This window comes from Chanos chanos, chromosome 3 (assembly GCF_902362185.1).
Source record: "Chanos chanos chromosome 3, fChaCha1.1, whole genome shotgun sequence".
NCBI classification, from domain to species: Eukaryota; Metazoa; Chordata; class Actinopteri; order Gonorynchiformes; family Chanidae; genus Chanos; species Chanos chanos.
The window spans coordinates 15,205,770-15,228,712 of NC_044497.1; the positions used below are offsets into that span (position 1 = coordinate 15,205,770).

Here is a 22,943-nt window from a genome sequence, read left to right on the forward strand (position 1 = left end):
CGGCGTTCATCCGGGGTTGTCTGCACTCTTCTCACTGAATTTTGAGGGTAAGCCAAGGGTGACTGTTGCCGCGATGCTGCTCTCGAGGAATGGGCTGGGGTCTGGGGAGTGGTTCTTAGCAGGACGTGTTCTAGAAGCTCTAGCCATCTCAACAATGTGCTGCATAAGGTGGGGAGATGGGCTTTACGGACCTTGGTTCTGCAACAAGGATGCAAAGCTGCTTGACTGACTTGCTTCACATCGGGGGGAAGGTGTTGCTGGTTGTTGTCCCTCATAACCGTAATCAACAACATAATCTTGGATGTGAGCAGGTCTGTAGGATTTCCTGCAGGGTGATGACTGGGAGTTGTTCTCACAGGATCACTTCTGGGGTTTACCATGGTAATGACTCTATCCAGCGTGAAGGACTAATTTGTAGGTGAGACTAAGTGGTTCAGGTGTGATAGCCGTCGCCAAGGTGTGCTGATCAAACACGGAGGAGGCAGAACTTTCCTTTACGAGATTATTGGCAGGTATAAAGGTGAGTGAGAGTGTGATTTTTTTTTATTCATGCACACAGGTAATCCAACGGGGAATTAACTGCTCATTAAACTGGTAAACTTACTGTGCTACAATTGTTTCCTGCTCTAGTCTCTTTCCTCTTCACCTCCTGAGTTTTTTCACTTGCTGGTTTACTGCAGGACTAACCAGCACTAATTGGCTGCGGCCACTCAACGAACACATGAGGGGAGGCGATATGCTCATGCGCATCATGTGATCACACAAGCCCACTCTCACCTCAAGAGTCTCTTGAACATCTACTATGACAGAGCTACTATGCAAAAGCCATGACAGCAGAGTGCTTACCCCCTCATTCACAACCGTTCCAGGTTGCTTGCTATGAAAGTAGTGCTACTTTCTAAGATATAGCACAAGATTTGAAGTGCTTATTTATGCAAATATCACATGTAAGAACTTACATCTTCAGGCTATAAGAGACAGAAAGATCAACTAGATATTCTGTGAACAGCCCTCAATCCTGGCATTAAAACAAGCCAAGAACTCAAAGTGAGTCACACAATACAACACAACTTTGCAAATAAAGTACCTAGTGGTAAACATCCACAGATGCAACTCCATGATTTCAAACTCAATATCTAGTTTAGTTAATCACTTATGTGTTGTGTTTATGTGTGCCAAAAAGCGTTTGTATCACTGTCATGGTTTTATCATCAAATTTATGGATCACCATTTTCTAATCAGATTCCAGTCTGAAATAGTCAATCAGTTTGATTGCGCATGTTATCTATTGGTCTTGACGAATCTCTGTGGACTCAATCTACTATCTGATCTTACTGAAGGAAAAAAATGTTGCTTTTTTTCGTAAACAGGCTTGCTGCAGTGTTGGGAAGAGCGTTAGAATGTTTAGTGAGATTATTTGAATTTTGAAATGTCAGCTGTCATAAATTAAATAAGACACAATATACTGTTTTCAGTTAAAAAAGAAAGAAAAAAAAACAAAAGAAAAGGAGAAAAAAAAGGAGAAAACTCACCTAAATCAAACTCTACTTCGAAAAACTATAGTATATTAAAGTGTATTAACATCGTTAAACCACCAGGTGGTGCTAACTGCAGGGCTTCTAAAGGTATCTATCTATCTATCTATCTATCTATCTATCTATCTGTCTATCTATCTATCTATCTATCTATCTATCTATCTATCTATCTATCTGTCTGTCTGTATGTTGTTTATTTGAGGAATGTCTTTCAATCCCTGCTTTCAGAGACAAGCCTACTTTCTCACATAGGGCTGCGTATCAAATAAAACCACAATAATAAGGCTCACTATGAGAAAATGTAGCTCCATTTGTGAACATCTATTTTCGTTTTTGTCGTTCGTTCTATTTTGTCAGACAAACATTTTTTTCCCAGATCAAAACTGCCCGAGAAACGGCTAATATGCTCTTGTCAGGTGTTAGACCAGGGAAGCGCACGGGGTTTCACCCCCTCCCTGTCTCTCGGTGTGTCAGTCTTTGATCCAAGGTTTTGGGAAAAAAGCAGCTGCCGGGTGCTCCCTGCTGCTACGCAGAACAAACGTTATATTCATCTGCTCCAGCTTGCAGTCAACGAAACTCCCCCCAAGGAACTTCTGGGTACTTTTCTCCATTGCGGAGCGTCGGCATACAATTTCATATGCACTGACAGGCAAACTGCCTGGCCCGTTAACCGTACAATGTGGAAAATCTGCAGCGTCTGTTGCGCATGGGGTCTACTGCTGCTAATATCCGAGGTTCGCACTCAGTCTCAACGGAGGTACCTTCGATTTTGTTTTTATTGACGTTGGTTTGGTGTTTGTTCAAGATTCAAGAGAAACGCTGGTGAATGTTTAAAGTAATTCATTTAGAATACAAATTCTGAATATAGAAACAGCTTCCCAACATTACAGAAAAAATCCGACATTCAGAATCTGCATCAGTTTTGGTACCGTTATTATGTAGGATGCGTCTGTATATTGTGGTACAAGCAGTCTCAACCACACAATGGTATCACTGAAGTTTCATAGGCAACGTTAGTCACTGATACAGACTGATGTGCGCTTAATCGGGCGTTTCCCTTTTAGCTCAGACATATATCGTATAAATTAGCATATCGTCTTATTTTCCTGCAGACCGACTTTTACGTGCGGAGGAAACATAACGGGGGAATCTGGTGTTATCGGTAGCCAAGGATACCCAGGAGTGTATCCGCCAAATACCAAGTGTGTCTGGAGAATAACCGTAAGTAGCGTATCCCTACTATTTGATCATTGAATCATAGTAACTGTATTTACAAAATCGCGTCGTGCCTGAACGCGTTGGAACATCAGTAAAATGACGCAATGTTAGTTAATTACAGCTGGACTCAGGTCCATGTGCCTTCAGTCTGTAATTGGGGTAGGCTGAGGTATTTGACTAGCGGCCATGGAGTGCCCCCAAGCCAGCTTCAGAACCTGTTCTGCGTCTCAGAACATGCTGGCACTTTTGGTGTGTAGACTGTATGAGCTTTGTATGGCACTTGTGATTCACCGTTTTCATTAAAATGAAAGATGTCATATATTTTCACATGGACAAGACAAACTAAACATTTGGATAGCTCATATGCATAAACTTTTGTCTGTGTTGAAAATCTTGGCTTTTCTTCTACATAATAACATTCACAAAATAGTAGAGTGATTACTTTTACTGCTGTACCATAGATGAATGCTGAAATACTGACTTAGTGACTCTATCATGATCATAGCAATTAGAATCAGTTTATATTCAGTTTATCAAGAGAAAATACGTACCGTGGTCTGAAACATGAACATTACATTCATTACTTGTTGAGATCTGATAACTACATAAGTGGTTTCACATACAGGTCCCTGAGGGCAAGGTGGTTGTCCTTTCCTTCCGTTTCATCGACTTGGAAAATGACAATTTGTGTCGCTACGACTATGTGGATGTTTACAGCGGGCATGCCAATGGACAACGTCTTGGCCGTTTCTGCGGCACGTTCACGCCTGGTGCCCTCGTCTCCACTGGCAACAAGATGCTCATACAGATGGTGTCTGATGCCAACACAGCAGGGAGTGGCTTTCTGGCTGTGTACTCTGCTGCTCAACCACACGAACGAGGTAATAATCAAGTAATGCAATTTGGCAACACAGTTACTTAATTATAATTTGTAAGCAATACAGTTAACCTCTAATTAGGTCTTATGATTGGCATCTGAGGCCTCAGGGAATGTATACTCACACTGTACTCAGATCAGTTTTGGAAGAAATAGGAAGGATGGTTGTCATGTTATTGGAAGCGACTCATGCAACACATTATTGGCCCTATTAGCCCTTGGATATGGATACAATATTTCTTCCTTATGTTTTCTCATCCTTTACATCACACTATGACCTGTGTCTCCTCTCCCATAAACACAGGATATTAGCAATGGTGCGTGTCTTAAAGGCCATAGGTCAGCCGTAATGGGCATGTCTAGATGACTGTTGACTGTTAAGTGCTCTACAAAGGTCAAGAGAGAGTTAATATATTGCTTCAACTTGAACATAAGACATAAGAAGTTTTTACATTCTTAAAAATAAACGGAGTAATGCATCAAGTGAAACACTCTACATGGATATAGATTCACAAGGTATGGGAGAGAAATGGCAGGGTTTTTTTTTGTCTCGTCTTGTTAAAAGTAATAGGTTGGCCTGAGGGTACCGGACAGGAGCAGACTGTTGATTCAGAGCTGAACATATCAGTCAAATGCAAAAGGAGAACACTGCTGAGCATTTTCACGTTGTGACGTGGAATTTCTCATGGGCATTTTTCTTCCCCTCCAAGCATTACAGCCAACAGCCCAGAAATAGGCAGTGTCCCAGACTGACAAGATGTCCACGCTATCTTACAAAGTTGCTGGAATTTTAATGGTTGGGTTTATCCCCCCTCCTCCTCTTTCTCTGTTCTACTTCAGTAGCTGACAGCTGCAATGATTGTTGACTGTTATCTAAATAGGGGCTAGTGTGTACAGAGTTTATTCTTACCAGGAGCTCAGTCCTTTTGCCGCTTTATCCCTTAGACTGACAGAGATCTGTTCAGGCAGTGTTTACTTTGAATGTTTTTATAAATCTCTGATGAAATCCTTAAACGACCATGTCCTAGCAGAAGCTACACTAGTTGAAGCTGTCCCTAGAGTGTTTTGGCGGTTCTCGTAGCTTGTGTGGTTACCAGCTTGATGGTGTTCTGATGTTTAACGATGTCTTCCGCATGTGGTCTCTCTTTTAACAGCACATTTCGGGCAACCATGTGCTCAGACCCTCAGCCACTTTTTAAGACAGAGAACGAACGAAAGTATGAATTAGGGCATCCAAATAACAGTGCCAGACAATTACGCAAAGCATTCCCTCCAATTAAATACCAGGCTGACCTCATGTCTCACCCTGTTATTTGAATTTTAGAGAAAATGGTTTGGACACATTGGGCTTCTTTTTTCTTTTCTTATGAATGTCTCTGTACAACAGGAGATCAGTACTGTGGGGGTCGGTTGGTAAAACCGTCTGGGTCTTTTAAGACCCCAAACTGGCCAGAGAAAGATTATCCAGCTGGAGTCACCTGTTCCTGGCACATAGTGGCACCAAAAAATCAGGTAAGTCCTTCACTGAAGCAAGTCATCAATTCTATCTACTCTACATATTAGTGGGAGTGATTTCTTAAGTCTTCAGTATATTACATTTGTAGTTTATTATTGTGAGGTTTTTGTTTCTTGTGTCATTTGCTCTGGTGTGGGCTCTGTATCACATAAACAAATGCATTTCCATACAGATTATAGAAGTTAAATTTGAGAAATTTGACGTGGAAAGAGACAACTACTGTCGTTATGACTATGTGGCAATTTTTAACGGAGGAGAAATTAACGACGCTAAGAGGATTGGAAAGTACTGTGGAGACAGCCCACCAGCGTGAGTCATCCACTTATTTCTGCTTTAATCCTCATTAAAGATAAAATCATTCTTATCCTCCCCTTATTAGATAAACACACTACTATTAGCACGGCTTTGTTTTAAATAGGCATTCACCTTTAAATAAACATTAGCTCTAATATTCTAATACCCTGTCTCTCCGGTTCCCAGTCCAGTGTTCTCTGAGGGAAATCAGCTCCTTATTCAGTTCCTCTCAGACCTGAGTTTGACTGCAGATGGCTTTATCGGTCACTACAAGTTTAGACCCAAGAAGTTCACCATCACCACAGTCCCACCAACCACTACAACGCAGCCAACAACCACCAGACCCATACGTAAGGACCTCCTGCAAAGCTTGGATATAATCAAAGTCATGGAGCTAATCAGATGCATCTGTGATTTTGAATTAAATACCATTAAACACCAGTTAAATAGGTAGGAATAGCATTTCAGTTACATAGTGTGGTCATACTTTGGACATAAAATTGTAACCACACTGCCAAAACATGTTATACATGCTGAATTAGTAAGTTTTCTGGTATTTTTATGCGACTTTTCACTGAGCTTAGATATGGGATTTTCACATCTGTTGCACACACCATTATTTTGGTCCGTTTGATCTGATGCAGTGGCCTGAAGATTTAGTGGTGAGTCTGACAACCGAACTCCGATGCTGATGCCAAGATGTAGAATTTCTCTTCAAAGTTAATCAGCCTACAAAAGATAGGCATAGGCAGTGTGTTTCCTTACTGGAAATGTACCTGGAATAAGCTTTTTTAACTGTACACAGTCTTTCCTTCACACATTCTTGTGTACTCACACGTGCGCACACACTACACACACACACATACACGTACACACACACGCCTCCCACGCAATCAGATTTGGACATGCCAAAGTTGATTTTGTTTAGCTTTGTAAAAGCTGAAAATCACTGAAGCAATCTAAGTGTAAACAGTCCTATGTTAGCAGTGCCATGCTTACCAAATGTGGCTGGGAGTCTAAGGGAAGGCATTTGGCATTGTTCCTTTGGATGAATGTGACCAGACTCATTCTTCCTCTTACTTAAGGTTCATTAATGACAGTCGGGCGAATGTAGTTGGTTCCATGTTAGAGTTAAGCCAACAGAGCTCCTCACCATAGACGTTACATCACTCGGCCCCACTACACATCTCATCGTAAGAAAAATATACAGTGGCCAAAACCTCACGTGTCAGTTAAGGCATGTGTTCTCTGCTCTCACCTCAACTGACTGCTGTGTGAGGGAGAGACGTACTAGATTGCGCGTATTTGGACGTTCCAGTTTCACAAGGGGGGGTTTTGGGTGGGGGCAGAGTCTTGGCTGCCCTCGTCAGTGATGTAATCTCCCTTTGTCTTTCACCGATAGCCTTTATCGTCTGTCTGAAGCTGTTTTTCTTTCCCCTCTTTTTTTTTCCAGAAGTAGGAATAACAGATACTGTGATTTTATTTTTCCTTCTTTCTAGTTCTCCCACAGGACTTGAGAAGCTTTGAAACAGATGTTAGCTAAGGATACAGAATTATTCACTATTTCTCTATGCACAGGCACTTTTAGACTGATGTGTTCAGCATTTCTGTCAGATAAAGTAGAGAACCTTGCCAAGGGCTTGTTGTACAAAAGCAGTAATGTATGCCTGCTATCTCTGCCTGTTTCCCCAGCTTTGAAGTATTCTGCAGCGCTCTGTCGACAGAAATGCAAACGGAAGGGAACCCCCGAGAGCCATTACTGTTCCAGTAACTTTGGTAAGAGAGAGAAAAAGGCACAAAAAAAGAAAAAGGGAAAGAGCAAAACTGCTGATATTGATGCTACTTACAAGCTTGTACACAAACACACACACACACACACACTCACAGAGTGAGAGAACAGTAAACAATAACTGGTTCCTGAGCTTGTGCCAGTATGGAGTGAGAGAAAATCATTTTTGCGCTGAGTCCTTGTTTGTTTGCTGGAAACTGGCCTTTGGAAACCTCCAGAGAAACAGGGGTGTTTTCGTGATCCTGACATGCCACACTAGCCTTGGGCCGCTGGTTTGTTTCAGTGTGTTTCAAAAGGTTCCTTGAGAATTTTGCACCAGGGGAAGAGTGGATTTGTGTGTGTAGAACACAGTTCCCTTAGTGTAAACACATAGCTATGGACTGTAAGTAAACCGCTAGTAAATGGGAGTTTTGATTCCGTTTGCTCCTTGGCCTCAGTCACTGCCCCTGGAACAGCTCTGTAATGTTTGCATGCAGGAGATGTTTACCCAAACGAGGCAGATATTTCATTATGATATCGCAGGGAGTGTACTGGCATTTGCATATGAGGGGGGAAAAGGCAAGTATGTTAAGGCTGTATCTGTGCTGGGAGAAAAATAGCCTGAACATTTTAGTGGTGGAAAGTTACTCGTCTATCGAGAGAAGTACTATACATCATTACAAGTAATGACCCACCAGATTACAGAGTTCCCTCCGGAGTTTCTTTCTCCAAAGGGCTCTAAAAAGACAAGCCACTCATATTTTCTCACTCGCAGAATGTTCACAGAATGTTTGAATGAAGAATACGATGCGAGAAGATGCTTTGTGTTAAATACATCTAAACCACTGTCTTTTGTTGGCTAAAAGTCAGTTGAAGATGTGGCTTGGCCAATCAAAAGCACAGTCTGTTTTCTCAATATACATATATCTTTCATGACTGTGTGACTGGATAAACTCACAGAGCTCTCTCTTCTGGTTGTTACTCATTAGTGATTACAGGAACTGTTATAAGTGCTGTGACCAGAGGGGGAAGCATGTATGCCACAATCTCCATAATCAATGTCTACAAGGAAGGAAACCTTGCCATCCAACAAGCAGGCAAGACCATGAGCACCAAGATTGTCATCCTATGCAAGAAATGCCCGTTTGTCAGACGAGGTGAGTTTTCGACACAGAGCCACAGTGGCTCCAAGTTCACACCCACTAACTACATAAATCATTCAGATTATGAAATCAAGAAGTGGTCATCAGCCTCTCCGCCAGACAAGCACAACAGTGTATTTATAAAACCACATATATAAAGACGTTTTATTGTGTGTTAGTAATGGTCTGTCTGCGGTTAAAATGAAGGGACAGTGTCTTCTCAAAGACGCAGCTTTTCCACAAAAAAACAAAAAAAAGAAAAACAGGGATACTGAGTAATTGTGAGTAACAGTAATTAGCTGTGAATAAACAAAGTAACACATACAGAAAGTGGATCCAGCTTCAACCAGCAGGTTCCACAGAATAATGTAGTGGATAGCTCTGAGTTTGCCCCAGCTCTACCCATGCACCAAGCTCATCATAGACTTTGATGATGACAGTCAGTCTAAGGTAAGAGGTACAACTCACTGCCAGCATTGGTTTTCTGTAAGGGATTGAGTGGTGTTGTTATAATGATGATTTACAATCACATATGTTTATATTGGTGCATATAAACATATGTGAGGGGGGTGAAGAGTGTGAAGATCCAGATGCTACAGAGATGCTGACAGACGATCATCCTGAATGTCTCTGCCGTTTCCGCCACTGCATTCAGGCTCTTTTTGTGTGACCTCACTAGGCTTAAACTACATCTTCATGGGCCAGGCAGATGAGGAAGGCCGTGGGATGATTGCCCCTCAGCATTTTGTCATGGCCTTCAAGGCCAAGAACCAGAGGGCCTTCAACGTGCTGAAGAACAAGCAATGCTAGAGCTCTCCACCGCCCCCCCTCCCTCCTTTTCCGAAACCACACCCCACCAGCTTCACCCGCACGAGGGGGCAGTAACCCTCATTCCTGCATGTCTAAGCTCTGCCCATCAGTTCTTTCAGTGACAAGAGGACCTCTCTTTATTGGGTACAAGACCATTTAGTCTGGAACATCTTTTTTTTCTGTCTTAATGTTTTCTCTCTCTTGAAACTGTCCAGTTTAATGTGTGACTAGCAAGTGTGGAAAACTGTTTTCAAAAGGCTATGATAGGAAATGACAGGAGAGAGAGTGTACCTGGCTAATTCAGACATCAGGATTTACTATGGGGGATATTACAAAAGGAAGAATAAAAGTGAGAGCTGGGTGTTTTAATAATACAGTGTTTACAAAATTCTCATGATTTATTATGTTCACGATGAACACAATTTTGCTGGGCATCTTATGTGGTGACAAAAGTGCAATAATTTAGTAGTATCCAATGGTATCATGCTGGAATTTTAGTAAAGTCTATCACGTGTTTTCTATCACTATTATTTTTTCCACACGTAGATCAAAGCACTCCATTTTGGTTTCAGCTGTTGACTTGATTTGATTCAATTCAGAGGTTTATAATGAAACTGACAATATGAAACGTCCAATGTAAACTATTTTCATACCAATAAAAATTTTAATGGTAAATGTTTATTTATAAATGATTGTTTTGTGAGAGAAATTAAAATTCATGATCAAATTTAACCTGACCCTCTCTTTGTGTTAACTATGTTCAGCCAAAGTGATACATACTTAGCTGAAAAAGGAGCATTCTGTTGACGCCAGTATTTCCTGCCTTGCTGGCAAACACAGTTATGCCATTACCTACCTAAGGCAGGTGTTAAGACATCTGCTCCAAGTTCACACGGGGAACATTTGGCTCCGAGAGAAGCCATTCATTAAACACTTGCTACATCCGCAATTTAAAACAACACCCTATCCTTTTCTCATTTTCTTTTTTTTTCTTCAAAAAATAATTAAATAGATGATATAAGTGCTTTAAAAAAATAGAAGGTTATTATGGTAAAACAGCTGGGTTTGGAGCTAGGGGAGAGATTCAAGAAACTCAAAATATGAACTCTGGTGTAGAGACTCAAAAGTATTTCACTCGTTGTTCAACTCTATCCGCTTGCCTTGCCAGAACAAATGGGAGAAAATCAGCCCATTACTTGGACCTTTCACAGCTTTTCCAAACAAACTTGGGACATTAAGCAGTTCGGAAACAGCCAAGTCTTTCTCATAAATTTTTATTAGATTCTGCTGTCAAAAAGGATGACAATTTTAGTAAAAACAATGGGCTTAGGGAATATTATATAATGTCTGAATCTGCAGGCTTTGGTTTATAATATTGTTTTATTTCCAGTTGAGTCCCAGGAGTGAAGTTTCTGTTTGTGTTCTCCAAAGTTAAAAATAAAAGAGAAAAAAGGTAAATGGCTCCGAGCATGCTAGGAGAGTTTTGGCTGAGGGAAAGCTTAGCTTCTGGGATAGAACATGGCGTACTTTGAGGTACGGAAGCCCAGGAGATCTCTCATCTCATTACGGAACTTGGAGAGGTCCTGGCGCAGGTCGTTTAGGTTCTCCACGGTGGCCTGGTCCGTGCTCTGCATCTTCTGCCGTGTGGAGGTAAGGTAACGATGCACCAGACAGCACATTATCTTCTGATAGTTCTCATCCCTCTTCTGCTTCAGGTTCTTCCATTCCTGCAAAGCACAGCCACCATGTAACATGTGCACAGCGTAGTTACAGATGACAACCTAGATTTGCCAAGAGTGCTCTTTGAGTAAGGTGTGGACAACACACACATCTATATGTAGAACATAGATGCACACCTGTTTGTGTGTGTGTGTGTGTAACAAAAAATGACAGCTAAATTTAGAAATCATTTTCCACTGGCAAGTAAAAGTCTCAATTTTCAAATGTCTTTACACATGTATGTGAATATCTTACATATGTGATATCCTCTATGTAATATCTTATCATTAGAGTGTAAAGCCAGTAAGCTCTCCACTTCCAAGACTGCACATCTCACATGGACGAGCAAGTGGGTGCAAGTCACATGCCTCAGATTTTTTTGTGCTTATCTTTTTTTTCCAGTGAATACTTCTTCTAATGAAAAAAGTTAATCACCATGGCAAAATTTGACCTGAGGTGATTCACAAAATCAGAAGATTGATATTATTCCTCTCAGAGCAAAGAACTCTTCTCATTTAAAATGCCCATAAAAACTTGAAAAGAATATCACCAATTTTCAGTATAACTAAGAACTAACAGGAGAAGGAAACTTGATATGTGGATTTGACCTGTAGGAGTATAACAGCTGCTCCTATAGAAAGCAGTTCACTGTATTATCAGCGCAGTCTTGGCGTCCTTTAAGAAATATCAAAATGCTCCTCATTGCTGCTATTTATTACTGAACACTTTTTAAAATCAAGACATGAAAGTGCATTGGTTGTTCACCTATCTCAGTTTCTTATCCATTGATACTTATCTGCCACATGCTCATTGTTCAAGAAGAGTACCGTTCTGTATATGTCATGCCAGAGTCACCTAGCAACAAGAGTGAGGCAGCAGAGAGAGATATGGTCCCAGAGAAAGCATCTCAATCATTCACCTTGAGGCTGTTTTGTCTCTTGACCTTCCCAGAAGACGTATGAGAGCAGATCCACTTCCTGAGACTCGTGACTAGATAGCACATGGTTTTTGGAGAGGGGATGATGTTAAAAGGAGGAGGGAGGGTACATTTATCATCAAAGTAGCTGAGCCACAGTTTTGCTCTGGCAAACTTCCACTCCTTATCTTCATGGTTCTGGGGTATGCATAAAGACAGACATCATATTTAGAATGACAATTTGAGTCTCAAGCTGATAATAAGAGCAGATCTATAAAACTGTTATGTTGAAGTACTCTTGGATGACGATCAAGACATGTCAATGACACCGTAAATTTGATGGGCTTATAAATTACACAAAGCACATGTTTTTTAAAGTATCCTTGAAACAAGTCCAAGCTACCTCAGATCAAGCTAGTTATGGATCACAAGAATATCGGTTAGAAGAATATACCACTCACCGCAATCTGCCTGAAGCTCTTATGAAGCATGGCCACCAGTAGCTTGGTAAGCACAATAACCACCACTATGTTATAGGTACCAACAATGATGGCTCCCACAAGGGAACGCAGCTCTTCACTGTAATTTATCCGTGTTACAAACAGTGCCACGTGGGCCAGGGAGAAGATGTACCAGAAAAGCGCATAGCAAGTCCCCATGAAGCTAGAAGAAGCAGAGGTTACAAAAATATGCTGTAAACTGGAAATAGCATTTCACATTACAACAATAAGGAGAGATGAGATTCATTTGTGGGAATATGCTTGTCTTCCATTCAATGTACTTATTAAATATGCACGTGTGAGAAATGAGCCTCCATGTGACTTTTATATGTCAAAGAGTGAAATGACACTTCATTCTAGCGTTCTATTCTTCTATTCGATTGGGATATAAAGAACCAAGATGTATATGTGGAAATCATCACATAGTTTAGCATATTAATTGATGCAAGGGGGCTGGAGGCTGAATGCAAGAAAACAGGACTACTCCGTCTCACACTTTTTCGATAAATGAGGTATAAGAAGTGCATACGTGTGAAAGGTGTCGTTGCTCTGCTGCTGACAGAAGATTCCCTCGCAGTCCTTGGGCGAACTCTTGGATGGATCTTTCATGTCTTTCCCATAGAGCTGTGTCAGGCCAATAGTGAAGGAGATGAGCACCAGCAGGAACAAACCCAGGAACTTTCCAAACTCCTGCAGCATCTGGCCCATGGAAATCTGAAACATCGAGTCAGACTTACAGTCCACGTTTAGTTTTAAATCTAAACTCACACCAAACTGACCTGTCAGGCTCAAACAGCCCAAGAGGCCCGGGGTAAATTCTTCTCTGTGTGAGCTCCATTTTCAGAGTGACTATTTTTGAACATAGGTACATTAAAAATGTATATCTGCTCATTTTGGAAACAGCCAACATGTTTAGGTTGAGTTGCTTAAGTTGGAAAAGTAAATACAATCTTATTTCAGAATGATATTTTTTCCTCTGAGGGGCTTTATGTCATCTTTAAACACATTAACATGTCAGATAACACCCCACCCAACTTTCGTGGCTCTTCAGGCAAATATTGGTCAGTCCATGGAGGATGAGGAAGACAGAAAAACTTTTCTGCGCCAGAACTCACACATCCCCTGGACTGTATTAGCAGAACACCCCACAAACACACTAGAGGCTGTTTTCTTTCTTTCTGTATGCTCAACTCTGTCCAACCTTGACTGAGGCCCAAACACATTATACAACAGGAACATTGCACTAAAGTAACAGGAGTGAGTGACGAGAATGAATCACAAGTGGTCGAGTTTCTCTAGAACTGTTTTGAAGGAAAAAGAATCCATTCTTTTTCCAATTAGCGTGATTCATGCTCTTGTTTCTACTTAAATCCCTAGTGAGGGCTTTCACGTCTAATTCCTCACAGATTGCTTTGTACTGCATGATTTAACAGCAGTAGGTTTTCCCCTCTCATACTTTAGCTTTATTGACATGACGTGCCAGCCCACCGGGTATTGTAGAAACATCAGTGGAATGCAAAGGGTCAGAGGCCTTTCATCCTTACCGAGGCAAAACTGACGTACATAGAAAACATGATTCCTCAAACAGCTCTATTCCCGCTTAGTCCTCAAAATGGTCGCAAATGGTCGGTTTCGTCGACTCAACCTTATGTGTCATGTAGAGAACCTTATGGTGGTCTCTCGGCATCTTGACCTTTCGTGATCTCAGTATTTTCTCAGTAACCTGTCAGTGTGTGCTGAGAAGTGAGTCATTCATTCCCATTTGACAAAAACCCAGATGATCATCGTCCTCCGCATACAGACCACGTTCCTACCTCTTGGGGTGTATGGAACTATTTACTTAACTGTCTTGCTCATCCAAGACAGCCAACTGGAGACGCTGAATCAGGGCCTGAGTATGTCTGTTGTAGGTGTATCAATGGGTGTTGCTATAAGTATTACCAAACCCACTGCTCTCTCCTTATATCTGTAAGAACATTTGTGAGTTACGTGGTTGTTTTTGGCTCTCTGTGTACTGAAAGTGGATTTATATAAGTGTGTGTGTGTGTGTGTGTGTGTGTGTGTGTGTACAGCCCTAATTGTGATGTGTGTATGTGGATACATTTGTATGTGTAATTCACGTCTCCTAAGCAGATTACTTTTCCATCCTTGCTTGCCAGACCGTGATGTCAGTTTAGGAGCACGTGCAGAAGGATAGAGACAGCAGTGAGTCAGTATGATAGGCAGACTATAAACGCAATTACCCTGCTGTTCACTGAGATTTACACACAAAACAGCTACTGCTACATGTTATAATTGGCACTGGCTCAGAACATGAGTTTAACTGCTGCTTTCTTTCCTCATCATACATTTGATAGTCATATAAAGAGAGAGAAAGCTTAACAAAAAGAAAGCTTCTCAGGGAGAGAGAGAGAGAGAGAGAGAGAGAGAGAGAGAGAGAAAGAGAGAGAGAGAGAGTAAGTGAAGTAGGGGGAGGGAATATTTTTAATGCCTGCTTTCCAGCCTACACAATCAGGACGAGGTTTTCTGTAGCAAACCATTACAAGCAGACCACACAATCCAAGCTATGAGTCACGTGGCAGGGCCCTCACTGACAAACAAAGTCCAGACCATCAGCAAAGTCATAGGAGAACATAATGGAGAGAAAAGTTACAAAACAAAGACAATGACCGCTGACTCTACAGACTAATGGACTTTCAAATGGCCTCCAGGGATTACATAATAAAAACGTATGTTTTGTATAAAGGTGTCACATTACCTATGTGTATATTGAGTTTTAGTCATATGACTTGAGAGAGTGGAGATAATGCTTACCTGTAAGGGTCCTAGAATAGAACTTGTGGTGTACATAAAGAAGAGGCGCAGGTAGCTGAGCACGTTAGCAAATGCAAACAGACCCTCTGCCACTAAGATAGGGTGAAATGCATCCCAGTTCTTCCGCTCGGTGTCCTCCACATTCTTAAACTGGAAGCCCAAGAGGAACATAATATATACTTAAAATGCATGCACAGAAATGTTATGGTTTGTCTGAAATGCATCACTGTTTACGGGTGAAAAAATAGTAACAGTGATGTTTGTCAGCCAGCAGGGGGCAATAAACACTCAACCTTGCATCCTGGACACCAATGTTTCTCAGTCTTACTCCTGGATGCCCACAGTAATATACAATTTAGACTTGCTCTAACATGCCTGATTAACTCCTGAACTTTGAGGTTAGCTGAAATATATGTGTTAGAGAAGAGAGAGACCTAAAATTTGCAGAGCTGTGGGCTTCTGGAAGCGCAGTTTTGAGATACTGTGTCAATCTATTCATTACAGTCAGGCTTACCTAAACACATTAGTATATATAGTCCTGAGTTCCAACATAATAATGGGGATATTTCATTCAATATACAAAATATTTAAGATTTTTAAGCTACTGTTAATATCATCAAGCATTTGGTCAGTATTATTTATTACATACTAAAGGTAAAACTAAGTAAAATATAATGGAAAAACCAACTGTTTTTACAAATGTTCATGTGTTTTCACACAAGTGCCTTTGTGTAAACACACTAATATAGTTTTGAAGTAGCATGCTGGATTTTAAACCAATAAGTAGCGTTAGCCTCCCTGTGTGTTCCAGGAATACAAACTAACCAGAAAAACTCACAAAAAACCTGATAACCTGTCTGTCTCACTTGATCACTGGCTTGACAGGTACTTGACAAATTAGGAACAGATCTGAACAGGTCTCTCTTTTTTTCTTTTTAATGCCGTGCACTGATATGGTATATTCCATGTGTCACCTTGCTGTGTGCAACCACTTTGAGCGTAAATGTTGCCAGATAGAGGGAGTTCATGACAAAGCTTAGCTGGTTGCGTGACTCATCCAGAAAGTCCTCAAGCCCCTCATACCACAGACGCTTTACATCCGACCATACCATTCCTAGAGGGACAGAAGGGAACGGACATTGTCAGTGTGTCAGGATAGGAATCCATAAAATACACCCTAACTCCTGGAAGTAGCCTATAATGTCCAGATTTCATGTTGAACAGCAACAGAGAGCTTCCTGCGGGGGGGGGGGGGGGGGGGGGGGCGTCCTAGTTAGAAATAAGCATGGTGTGGAGAATTTATGTCTGGAAAACTGAGATTGGTCAAGATGGGAAATAAAACTAATGGTTCCAGGTGTTGGTTGTTAGGCAACATAAAACATCTCCACATTCGGCTGATATACATTCACTTAGAGATAAACCCTTCATAGGCAGGTGCTAGTTTTAATGTATGGCTTTCAGGGCTTCAGTAAATTTCCAATGACTTTTAAGAGGAAAGAAATAATCATAACCACAAGACAGCATTTATGAGTAAATCCGAATAAATGGTGCCTGTTTTTCATTGTTGAATGTGTGTGTGAGAATCTGATAGCAGGTATGGGCAAGGACAGGAAGAATAGGCAGAACAAGACTTCAAAATCTGCCATGTGGGTGAATTAACGTTAACTGTCTGCTTAGTCTTTTAAAAAGCTTACTTGTATGGGGAAAACTCATTTAAGCAAAGTACCATATCAACAGAAGCATACACGATCACATGCATACATATTCCTACATGTCTGCACTTTCCTTAATCTCAGTAAACTAGTTCTAAGGACTAAGGAAATCACTGGAGGACAGACTGAACAATGGAATTTGAGACACTGCAGCAGTCGTGTAATGGCTCCCAGTGGGCATGCTGTAGATGTACACCTAGTGTTGGAGGCATCTGCTGCATCAAGTTAGACTTAGAGGTTCCCCTTGGACTGTAACACTCACCTAAGGATTCTACAGTTATGAGACTTCTAGCACCAAAGATATATTAACTGTAATAATTTCACTTCACTCAATAAATTATTGCATTATTATTTTTATCAAGGAAAAAAAAAATATGGTAATTAAATGTGTGGTTTGCAGTGGTACACTCTAAGTCTGTGCTTTTTTTATCTAACAGATTTGTAGAGTTACAAAAGTTAGGTGTCTTCTTCCTCCCTCTAGTGGACTTACTCAGTTTAGTGACTGTCAAAATGAGGGCGGAAAAAGCATTTCCCTCTTGCCTGAACTGCTTTTCAGTATTACCCGTTTTACAAGCTCTATTTTTTTTATCAGTGTCACAGTAAAATGTGAAAGGAAAATTTCCCCCGCTCACTCACACTGTCATGTCTATTTCACAATAACGACAAAACCAAGAGAGACAGATAATTGCTCAAAGATGAAAATGATGCATTGAGTGAAACACACACGTACAAAACTGTTTTCTGAGAAAACGCTTGGTTATATGGCTTATACCGTTCGTTATCAAGACTGCCCGTCATTCCTAGATTACAGTAACCATACCATAATGGATGAGACTTGGAGCAATTGGTTACAGATCATCTCACAGTACTGACTCAGTCAATAGTCTTCATTCACTACAACAAAGGTTCAAAAGTGAGGTCTGTGAAATGGGGGAAGAAACAGGGTCTTTGATTATACACATCTTGAGTGTATACCTCAGTGAAAGGTTTCAAAGATTTTTACAAACTGCATTTACTTTCAGGGATGAACAGGATCTAAAGCCTTGAAGTCCAACTCTGGTAAAACCAGAGAAGTCACTTTTGACTGGTAGGACCCCTAACTCTGCAGGCTCACCTATAATCCATAGGATGAGAAGGTAGTCGATCATCTCCAGGGCTGGACCCATGGTGTTTTTCTTGCCCTCATTGTAGACCAAAGAGTAGAGATTAAGCAGCAGCAGGAAGGTGAAATAAGATGCACTGTGGATGATGAACTTGACAAAGGGTGTGTGGATGATCTGACCAACACGTGAGCGTGGTCCCAGCAGGTAACAGACGGACAACAGCGGCCACAGCAGTGCCACGCTCAGCACCGTTAGAATCTTCAGACACGTGTGCTTACGCCGATAGCTGGCCATCTCGCCAAACCATACAGTGTTGAGGAACTGCTGGCAGTTAGACTGAGCTACGAACTGTGATTCCATGACATCACAGAAGGCAGTTAGAAGTGGGGTGGGGGAAAAATGAGAGAGAAAATCATTTGTAACAGAAAAACCATAGAAAATTGAAGGCAGTCCACTTACCATGTGTTCACATCAGTCAAATCATGGCAGGAGATAATTATACTCAGTGATATAACTTATAACTTGTAATAAAATAATTTTGGTCTGACTGTTTGACATTAGACCCCTTTTTTGTCCTCTTCAAACTGTAATTCATCGCTACACACGCATCCATGTAGTTGTCTAACAGGACGAAACACGTTCCTGAAGACTCTTCTCTGGAGAATGCTGACCAAAATGATTCAACTTTATCAACACCTTTTTGGAGCATGCCAGTACAAAAACCAAGTGTATTTTTGTAGGCATAAAAATCCTACTAAAAGTTTGATCTCTGGGAAGGGTGTGTGGCATCCCTGTTTTAGATCTAAATATGCCTTTAGATTCCTTTCACCTTTATGACTGTATCTGAAAGTCTTTGTTGGGTAAAACACCCATAACTCACTGTACCAACATATTATGTTAATATTCTTTACCTCTTTCTGGTTGTATTTGATGGCCAGTTTGAGGCGGCTGAGGTTCATACGCTCCTCCAGGAGCCCTCTCTTGTCCACGTGATCCTCGCTGGATGTGTGGTTCAGGATGACCTCCAGCTCACGAGAGTTGCGTGCCTGGGCCAGAAGATCCTTGGCAAACATCTTGCACTGCTTGGCTAGCTCCTCATAGTCGTTTCTGTTCCACAGACAAAAATGGCCAGCTCATTCCACAAACAAAATTTTGAACCACATATAAAGACAAACTGGAGCAGATCCTTGTCTGAGGCAAAATTGTGGGATAGCATTGCTAAAACAAATTCTGTTCTTCAAAATGTGTAGAGATGTGACTGTGAACTGTGTCTCTAGGGATATTAAAGAGGATACTTTTCAAACAAAGACTATCACTTTGACAACTCTGATGTTGATCCTTTCATAGTAAGTTAACTTGTCACCTGTCTTACAATATAAACAGTTGTTAACATCAATTGTATCCACATGCACATGAATGAGTTGCTTTGAAAGCACAGATCATCAACTGAGTGTTGACACTGATTGAGTATTGACAAGAACCTGTTCCACTCCTAAAAGTCTCTATGACAGTAGCAGTACAATGGGAAGGGAAGAAGCCTCATACCTAGAGGATTGTGGGCCAAGTTCCAAATGTGACAGCTCAGTGCTGATGTGATAATATAACATGAACAAGGGCTGTAGTCACAATGTCAGTTATACATACCAGCCTTTCTGATCTCATTTTGAGTTTGCAAGATCTAACTATGTGCTCATAACATAAGTAATATTGCAAAAGAGCTTCACAAGCATATGAACACTCATAGCCCTGGCTTTTGTAAAATTTCATGCTTGCCTACGGTACACTGGACTGGGTCCAGGAATAGCTTAACAGCAGTCTTTTAGGGACATGCTTAAAATTTCATTCAAATGATTCAACTTTTAATGTTATTCTGGACTTAACAGAAAAGCAACTAGGAAACTGTGTCTGTTTATCCCTGTAGCTGTTTATCCAAGTGAGACTGAGATTACAGTCTAAAAATGATTTTCCTCTCTTGTTTGGCTAGTCAAATGAAAACTCTCTGGACTTTCTCGCCTCCCCCAGTTTTTCTGTACCTGAATTCCACCTCCACCAGACTGAGTTCTTTCAGGTCAGCACTGAGCTCAAATGCACGCAGGATGGGGTCCTCCTCTGTCAGCATGATCAGAGACGGACTGGCCAGACAACGGTAAATGTCCAGACGAAACCTGAGGAAAAACAGTAATGGATGAGAAAGAACAGATAGACAAATATTGTAAACACTGTGCTAAATACTTAACTCTAAGACTCTAGAGTTAAGCATTTTTAAACATATGAACTTATAACCCTTACCTCAGTGTTTCTTGGTATTTCAGACAGTTTTTTGACCAAACACTCAGATTTTAGTTTTTCATATTCTTTTTTACAAAAGTGCATATTTTCTGAAACAACCTAAAGAGCATTCAACAATATGCTGATCTATGGTGTCATCAATAAAAATAGCTGAGAGTCTATTTCCAAACAATATTTTTAAATTGGGTTTTAAAAACCATTTCGTGCATTTTTCCTGCACACTTTTTCCTGAATGACGTGTAGTATTGTTAACGCTTTCTCTCATAAGTTGGACTGAGCACCTGTACACTACTTCAGTCTATTAAAGCTATGCATTCATATACATCTTAATGAGAAAAATGTAAAAATCTGTTAAGTGTTGGTCGACTGAAATAATTTATACTGACAATTCAATTAAAAAGGATTTAATTGTCAAAATGGACCTATACGTAAACAATTTCCTTTTAAAGGACGAGCATGACTAGACACATAAAAGTATTAAATATCTTTCCCATATAACCAAACCAAGGCAAACAGTGCCTCCCCTATCCAAGTGCACTTTGCACACCAAATTCCAAAGCTGTCCTATGCTTTTCAAAACAGAAAAGACAACCGTTCTCAATCAGAGTCTTCAGATTGTCTGTGTAATCTCATTTTGTGAGGGTAGCTAGCCTGAGAGGTAAACATAATGTACACCTCCTGTCAGTTTACAATGTAGCCTCAGCTGGATAGTTTAGGATTCCAAGAATCATAAAGTTAGCTACTTACAAGACTATATCAAGAGTTATTTTAAGCTGCATTGACAACACCAGAGGTTTAAGAGAAAAACCAGCAGGATCACATGCCTTGAGTGCCGCAGACTGTCCTTCTTGTTTTTGGCATTACAGAGGGTGCACTCACAGCCTACAGCATGTGGTCGTGGAAGGGAAATGTCCTGTTTCAGAAGCATAGTGAGAATTTCGTAGTTGTTCCTGTGAGCGGCCAGGATAACTGGAGCCACGTCCATCGTGGTGGAATATTCCGGATTTTGAATGCGCTGCATCAATTTCTAGAGCAAAAGAAAGGCTTTATATCGTATAGTTCTTATATTATCATGGCCTGAAAAAATTCAGTCAGTTGACAAAAGCAAATTATAGATATATCACTTTGGGCATCTGAGTCTTTTCCGAATTCAATTATCTTTGCATTACATTTCCAGAAAGATTAGGACACTTGTACATTTCACCAGTGAAATGAAACAATTATAGACATACATCTATAATCAATATCTAATAATGTATGCCTACATTGTACTTGAGTCTTATTTGACAACTCCATTAACAGAACTGAGGCATAATATAGCACAACAGTTTGGATAATCTAGATGAACTGACATGACATGCAGAAACATGCTGTGATCCTAAGATCAACTTACTGCAATAGAGGGTTTGGAGGATCTTCTGGGCCGATGATTAAGAAGGATGTCAACAGCTCCCACCACTTCTGAATCTATAGCCACTAGCAGTGCGTCTGTTGCCTAAGGAAGTAAAAAGAGACAAGTGAACTGATATTGTTCCAAAAGGCAAAAAAAAACCCTGTCTCTCCATGTGGCTTTTCTGAGAGAGTGACTGTTGAGTGTGTGTGTATGTTTACTTGTCTGTGTGTGCATCTGTATTACCTGACAGCCATGTTCCAGCAGTAGCTGTAGAATGTCTAGATTTTCATTTTCTATGGCAATGGTGACAGCATCTCTGCCCAGCACATCCACACAGTTGATATTCAACTCGCCATGACGTTTCTCCTCAAGAAGTTTTTTCACCATGTAGTAGTCACCTTGAAGTCCAAACCCGACAATACAGTTTAAATACACACTTTTTATGATTATATGTGTAACAATCTCTCTCTCTCTCTCATGCACGCTCTCTCATACACTCACAAGCACACACATATATGAAACATCCAGAGCCAGGCTACACTTTAGGTTCTTTACTGCCGCAGTAACATCTTTCTCAAGACACTGGCCATGAGATCTGAGCTGTGGTTACTTTATATGGTAGTTAGCATCCCTGTGACAAATTTCCAAAACCCCTAGTCGCTTTTAGGTGTTGTTGCTTTAGATTTTCTTTAAACAGGTACCATGCTTTCTACCTTTCAACACGACGGATAATTCTGCCTTTAGCATGCGCATTTAGTGTTAAATTTCGAACTGAAGAAACTTGAAAAAATTGTGAAATCTTTCCTTTTGAAAGCTAACGAAGAAATTTGGTATAATATATAATTAGGTTTCGTTTCCGCCGACCTTCATCACGAAACATTATTTCTCCATTCCAAGTGACCATCGATAAAGCAGTTAAATTGCTGCTGGGATACCAACTCACCTTTTTCGCAGGCTAGCAAGAAAAGCTTCTCGTCCAGTGTCGTCTCCTCCTTCACCTCTCTAACGTCTTTCAACGCTAGATACTTATCCGGAGAGGATGCGTCCGTGCCCTGGTAGAGCGCAGCCATTACAACAGAGAGCGAGTATGGTAAAACACTGATGTGCATCCCACTAAGCAGAGGCGACCCTTTCAAACATGAAACCTCTTTATTTCAGCAATGAGGGAAAAGCACTCGCAATTGTCTTTTTCCTTTTCTTCTTTTAATTATATTGCTGCACCAGCGCAAGATGATAATACGAAATTTGCCCTCCGCACGGTGCTGTCACTGGTGTGTACAAATCGTTTTCAGGCTCGCCAGTGTCGTTTGTTTCGTTCAAGCTTTCAAAATAATCGT

At 40.8% G+C, this 22,943-nt stretch overlaps 2 protein-coding genes across 2 annotated transcripts; one reads left to right on the forward strand and one right to left on the reverse strand.

Annotated features, from left to right (window-relative positions):
- Positions 1-2,212: 2,212 nt before the first annotated feature.
- Positions 2,213-9,160, forward strand: pcolce2b (procollagen C-endopeptidase enhancer 2b). Its single transcript, XM_030769683.1, has 9 exons — positions 2,213-2,292; positions 2,648-2,756; positions 3,379-3,634; positions 5,018-5,142; positions 5,319-5,455; positions 5,627-5,790; positions 7,133-7,216; positions 8,198-8,365; positions 9,030-9,160. The coding sequence occupies exons 1-9, from the start codon at positions 2,213-2,215 to the stop codon at positions 9,158-9,160; spliced, it is 1,254 nt and encodes a 417-aa protein (XP_030625543.1).
- Positions 9,161-10,659: 1,499 nt separating this feature from the next.
- trpc1 (transient receptor potential cation channel, subfamily C, member 1) lies at positions 10,660-22,715 on the reverse strand. The gene is made up of 13 exons (XM_030769126.1): positions 22,550-22,715; positions 21,850-22,004; positions 21,607-21,708; positions 21,038-21,240; positions 19,958-20,089; positions 18,836-19,031; positions 17,936-18,272; positions 16,084-16,223; positions 15,110-15,259; positions 12,825-13,009; positions 12,257-12,458; positions 11,799-11,993; positions 10,660-10,887 (listed from the first exon to the last, which is right to left on the reverse strand). The coding sequence occupies exons 1-13, from the start codon at positions 22,713-22,715 to the stop codon at positions 10,660-10,662; spliced, it is 2,391 nt and encodes a 796-aa protein (XP_030624986.1).
- Positions 22,716-22,943: the final 228 nt, after the last annotated feature.

What these genes read in the sequence shown, in the direction of transcription:
- trpc1 (XM_030769126.1), bottom strand. Translation starts at nt 22,715, where the DNA reads ATGCACATCAGTGTTTTACCATACTCGCTCTCTGTTGTAATGGCTGCG. An exon ending in CTTGCTAGCCTGCGAAAAAG is followed by an intron (nt 22,005 to 22,549) that starts GTGAGTTGGTAT and finishes TTGGACTTCAAG; the next exon opens with GTGACTACTACATGGTGAAA. An exon ending in AGAGACAAAACAGCCTCAAG is followed by an intron (nt 10,888 to 11,798) that starts GTGAATGATTGA and finishes TGTGCTTTGCAG; the next exon opens with GAATGGAAGAACCTGAAGCA.
- pcolce2b (XM_030769683.1), top strand. Translation starts at nt 2,213, where the DNA reads ATGTGGAAAATCTGCAGCGTCTGTTGCGCATGGGGTCTACTGCTGCTA. An exon ending in CGCACTCAGTCTCAACGGAG is followed by an intron (nt 2,293 to 2,647) that starts GTACCTTCGATT and finishes ATTTTCCTGCAG; the next exon opens with ACCGACTTTTACGTGCGGAG. An exon ending in TGTGGAGACAGCCCACCAGC is followed by an intron (nt 5,456 to 5,626) that starts GTGAGTCATCCA and finishes TCCGGTTCCCAG; the next exon opens with TCCAGTGTTCTCTGAGGGAA.